General features: G+C 33.1%; 1 protein-coding gene across 1 annotated transcript; it reads left to right on the forward strand.

The window, feature by feature from the left end:
• Positions 1–2,410: 2,410 nt before the first annotated feature.
• Positions 2,411–2,680, forward strand: Smp_164710 (hypothetical protein; the record flags this gene model as incomplete). Its single annotated transcript, XM_018791720.1, has 1 exon — positions 2,411–2,680. One exon carries the CDS (start codon positions 2,411–2,413, stop codon positions 2,678–2,680), a length of 270 nt encoding a protein of 89 aa, XP_018645137.1.
• Between the last annotated feature and the right edge of the window lie 3,347 nt (positions 2,681–6,027).

A 6,027-nucleotide genomic window follows, 5' to 3' on the forward strand; every position in this document is an offset into this window, starting at 1 on the left:
CGTCCGAATACCACCATCCCGTAAGGTGATCATAAATAAGTGTCTATAAAATTTTTTGAAAACGCACAAGACCTATCCAGTCTCAAGGATGCGCAATGCTGAAGAGTCCCATAATAGGACGAAACGGCCGTCCAGTGCTTCCAGATTTTCCATGATGGTCTAGCTTCAATTGACTCATGATTTCAACAGTGAAAATACTAAATTCCCTACAAAACCCCCTCTGATTTTATGAATTGTAAAACGTAATTCAACTAACCGGGTATAGATAAGCATGATGGTTATTAACCCTATCGATTGATATGCTAATAATCAATGAATTATTTACATTTCATTTAGAACAACTGTTCATTTCTGTTTACTGATAACAACAAGGATTTGTTTGTTTGTTTACTAACAATAAAGAAAAAAACATATTAGATTAGCTGTTTCCAGATGCATAGAATTCACTCAATTGTTATCTTCCGATTCCCTATTACTTAGTAATTGTTGATAGGTAAAATGAAAAATTAGATGATAAGGAAGGGAATTATCGATTTGATTATTATTAGTATAGGGGAAATTTCCTTTACTGTTTAGTCAAAAGTCACCAAGATTTAAATTCACTTAGTATTGTTTGTTTGAATCTTCCCATCGATGTTTTAGGACTGAAACTGGTCAGTCTCTAATTGACATATGTACATATTGTGCGTGTTGCCTCGATGTAGCTTTAATTCACAAGCATAGTGAACTTCAACTCTGAGATGCAGGTACATGCAAGTGATGAGTCTCGAATAGGACGAAACGCGCGTCAAACTGGATTCCACTGCTAGCCACTATCCATCTTTGCTTATCAACAAGATTTTTTTAACGTTTTGTGTGCATATACATATATAGGACATTGATGAAGATTCTTCAAATTTCGAGATCTCTTTCATAGCCTGTGAGGTTAACCAACGAGGAGATGAGGCAAGATTATTTGAACTATGGTTATACTGAATCAGAAAGTGCCATAATAATTATCATGAGAGCTGAATATGGTGTGATGAAATGTGAATAAGGTCGAAACAATTATCTACTAACGACTAAATGCAATGTGTCTCTGAATAAATTGTTTAGAGTGAGTTAGAAATTAAAACTATTCTTATTAGTGCTTAAATACGAATAAGATTACTGAAGTATAGATGAGGAGTCATGAGTGACAATGTCCAATCATGTCAAGATTACCATTAAACTACGGTGGGAATCGACTCAAGTTTGCAGTCCAAACAATCGTACCCTAACTCAGTGGACCATCTGTATCACGTCCATTCATACATGTGGGTTTCCTTTGTTCGATTTCACGTAATGCTATGTTAGAGCACTTCTAATTTGCTTCAATAAAAGTACAATTGTTCCTAGTTTTCAATCCATCTTCAGTTAACGATGATTGATGACAGAATATATTGTTAATGTGTTAACACTATTCCTACCTGGATTTCTTTTTATCTAGAATTATTTATACTAAACAAACATCTTTTTAACTGAGAAACTGGTATTTTATTGATGCTTCTCATCATTAGTTTATGCTCACTAGTTAATCATCAAAAAGATCGCAAAACAGACTAGCCAGATGTTTCATTCCTGAGGCTATGAAAGGAGTTGACTTAATTTAGTAGATACTGGAGGTATGAATTAACTATCCAACTATTTCGGTTTGGGTAACTAGACTGTATCATTTGGCCTTACATGCGTAGGACATCTGGTTTAAGGGCTGAGTTTATTTTTGATAAATATGTCCTCTTAAATTTGTGTATTCATTCGTAAAGGCTTTAATGAATAAACTAGCATATTATCTTGTATTGGAGTATGTGACTAAAGAGAGTAGAATGTTCAGCTGTTCATTCAAATAGCCAAAATAAGTTGATTGGTATCCACTTGAAAATATAATCTTTATCAGCAAATAATGTCAATTAACAAAACATTAGAGAAAAGTGATTATTTAGCATACAATTTGTTTTAGGTCAGCATTTTCGGTGGGTAGCTATGATCTTTAACAGGATCTAATCCAATGTTTGTTTAGTTATCGACAAATCAGGAGATGAATCACATTGTATTTTTTAAGTTCCCGACTCACTTTCTCGGTTTTACCATGGAACGCTCTGCTGTTATTTGGTCATGAATTGATAAACATCGTAATCGATGTATAAGTGACACTGTTTCTGAAGACTTACTTGTTTACTGGAACCCCTGTGTATATGAAGATCTACATTTACATACTACTCTTTTACTAAATACAATAATTGATACTTCATAAATAGATCAAATGTTAGTATCTATTTTGTACTCATCGTAACTACAACTTGTTTGTGGATTAAGAACTCACAATGTTTTTGTCACCAGACCATTTGACTAGAGTTCATTAATGACGCGTACGTTTCATACTTGCTTGATCATGACCTTCACTTTACTCAATGGTACTCTACGACCGATGACTAATAGCAGAAAAGATTATGTACAAAACAATGGTGTTTATAGAATGATAGACGATCTTGAGATACTATATCCTGAAAGATCAGTTATAGAAGTTGGTGCTAAGTCGCCTTTCAATTATTTTTCTCATCACTTTGCTGCTAATGTTCATTGGCCAAACTATTTCCCGCAGTTTAGTTTTAGGGAAATTTCCGGTACCTTCCGAAGTATATCCATTGGGATTCTCCGATAATTCCCATATACGATCATCAGTAACCAGGAAACGTCTGAGAAAAGTACAGCCACTTAGCATACACCTCAAAAACTAGTGGAAAATTAAACGATTATGTGTTGAACACTGATCAAATGATTACTTTTTCTACTACTTAATTTTGCATTTTTTCGAAAGAAGGATGTCAGTAAATGTATGAATATTATTGCTTTCTGCACTTGAGGGAATCTTGAAGTGAGGCCTCTATTCTTAGCTCTTCCCTTTCCTAATACTCAAATCTAAGAGTAATTCAACAGTCTAGAAAGAGGCTAGGAAGTTAATGTCAAGTATTAGAATAGCAGACATATCAATATTGGGAGGGGTTTTGTGAATATTATCATAATTTCAATAGTTGAGATCATGAATCAATTGAAGGTAGACCACCATGGAAAAACCTGGAAGCACTGCTTGACGGCCGTTTCGTCCTATTGTAGGGCTCCTCAATATTGTCCTTCTTAATTTTGTAATCATGATTTATCAAATTTATTCTTTTTTGATACAAACAAAGCGTAAACAATTAGAACAACAGAAAATGTTTTTCACTTTGGTAGGTTGTTTGGTAGGTTCAGAACAAAATGTTAATAAACAAATGAGACTCATTTTTATTTATATAAATAAGTAAATAATTAAGTATATATAAGGCGTGGTTCCAGTCCACATGAATCATTGAGCTGTACAGAATATACAATACAGAAGTAATAAAACTACAATGAATGAACATGATGTATGAATTTTTCGTGTTTAGGTTGGGAATCAGTTCATTCATTGTAGAATTAAAAACAGGATAGGTAAACGAATTCTTCAGTCTGTTTAAAAAGTATAGTTTTTCTCACTCAGAAAGTTGTTTAAGACGACCTCAATTAGCTCCTACTTTGTTGTTAGAAATTCTTTGAGACATGTTGATCTCTTGTTAGTCCTTTAGAACTTTATGTACTCACGTGAATTATTTAATTATGGAAAACTAACGATATTTCAAAGGTTAAAGTTTGACCATTTGCATCAGTGAGTTTTTAATGAATGGCTTATGAGAGACTTTACAAACATCACGATTATACCTTGAATTACACGAAGTGCACTCAAGCTCCCATTCTGACATAATCTGGAGCAGAAATGGTAAGAATTTCTTGTGAATGAACCTTTCCAACATATCGTATTCATAGTATGTTGGCATATGTTTGTTAATTATAAGCGTCATAAGAACCACATTACAGTAAATTTTAGTCAATCCAACATGAAGTACAGGATATCTGTCATTGTGTTTTCAAATTTGTGTGAAAATAGATTGATATCAACCTTGAATCAGATTGTTTCGGTGCTATAATAAAGCCTAATCATTAGTAATTACTTGCAAGGTATATTTACAACCTTGGGGGAAATTCATTGAACTCTAATTACTACTCAATGGTAGGTTGAGATGTATGGTGTTATCCTGGGGACTAGAACTCGCGACATCTACATCACATCAACATTTATATCCTCTATGACTAACCTTTAATGGTTGGAAGCAATCTACATTTTTAAATAAATCATTTATTTTAAACTAAACCAACTGAGGAAGATCTGATAAACATACAGTAAACTTATTGGCAACACATCGGTTACTATTTCATGATCATTAAGTATCCTAAGTATGATAGTATCTGTTTGGACATAGGTAACAAATAGGATACAAAAGCGCTTAGAAATATTAAAAAATATAGTTCAACATTCAACAAGAATGCGATACAATTCATCATCCACTTTATCTTCATTGTGATTTTTCAGAAAGGAAGCATTGAAATCAATAACACGATCCAATAAACATAAAAAGACATATATGTATATGTCATTACAGAATTATGAAGATTATTTAGTTTTTGATTGAGATCATGAATCTACCAATGTTAGACCACCATTTAAAACTTGGAAGCACTAGATGACGGTTTATTTTTGGTACGGCACACATCAGGAGTGCGCATCTGCTATCTTGAACGTGGAATTCGAATCTAGGACCTTCAGTCTCTCTCGTGCTTGAACACTTAACTTCCAGACTATTGAGCCAGCATCCAATAGTGTTAGTGTCTAACTTCTACCAATCCACGATATTGTGCGACCATCTTCCATTGTCTCATACTTAGACGAAACGGCCGTCCAGTTCTTCCAGGTTTTTAATGGTGGTCTAGTATAGATCGATTCATGATCTCAATTAAAAACATATATACATATTTATTTTCTATTCACAGTTTAGATAAACTAACTTCAAATAAAATACCTTGTTCTTTCCCACTATGATGATTACCATTAAAGGATTGTATGTAATCTAGTTGATTTACTTCATATTGTGTATAGCCTAATAAGCAAAGATGGATGGTGGCCAGCAATGGAATCCAGGACGCACATCTCGTCCTATTCGGAACTCGTCAGCTGGATGTAACTGCATCCCAGAGTTGAGGCAGTCCGCACAGGATGCACATATGCCAATTAGAGATTGACCAATTGCAGTCCTAAACATCAATAAGAAGATTCAACCAAAACAATACCAGAAGAATTTAAAATTCACCCTATCGCACAAGGAGGTGGCTATCATGACTCAATAGCTAAGTGGATAATGTGATGGCGTTTGAACCGAACAGTACTTGGTTCGTGTCCCAGAGTGAATATCAACTCTGAGATGCAGGTACACCCAGCTGACGAGTTCGAAATAGGACGAGACGTGCATCTTGGATTTCACTGCTAGTCACTATCCATTTTAGCTTATTCTTTTCTAGTTTGATTTACAGTCAGTATTTTCTTGTATTTTTTTTATCATTATTACAGTCTCTTCTTATCCATATAAAGATATATGTACCAGTAAGAATTAAGTGAATTAGATACTACTTATAAACATTTAAAAAAAACTTTCAAATCTAATAAATTATTTAATTAATAATATAAAAATAAAGAAATTAATTAACCAATTAAAATGACTTATTTTATTGATTTTATAATTCAATGAAAGGATTCATCTAAAAGATTATGAAATAATGAATCATTCAAGAATAAAATGGTTACTAATTTTTAAAATTGTCAATTATGAATAGATTTCAGTTACCTTGGTGACTAGAATAATTCGAAAAGATACAATATGAATAGGGAAGTCGATGTAAATCTTTGCCTGAGATAAGAAAGTAAAGTTTTAAGGATCAATGATTTGAGATGTAACTACTTAGCTGTGCTTGTGATTACTAACTAAATTATTTTATACAATTCGTTATGGTTATAATCTAATGCATATTCACTGATCTATGTATATCAAATAAACTAATATTTTAGTAATTTTGTATAGTTGAAATCATGAGTCAATTGAAGCT

The sequence above is a fragment of the Schistosoma mansoni genome, assembly GCF_000237925.1.
Source record: "Schistosoma mansoni, WGS project CABG00000000 data, chromosome 1 unplaced supercontig 0094, strain Puerto Rico, whole genome shotgun sequence".
NCBI lineage: Eukaryota > Metazoa > Platyhelminthes > Trematoda > Strigeidida > Schistosomatidae > Schistosoma > Schistosoma mansoni.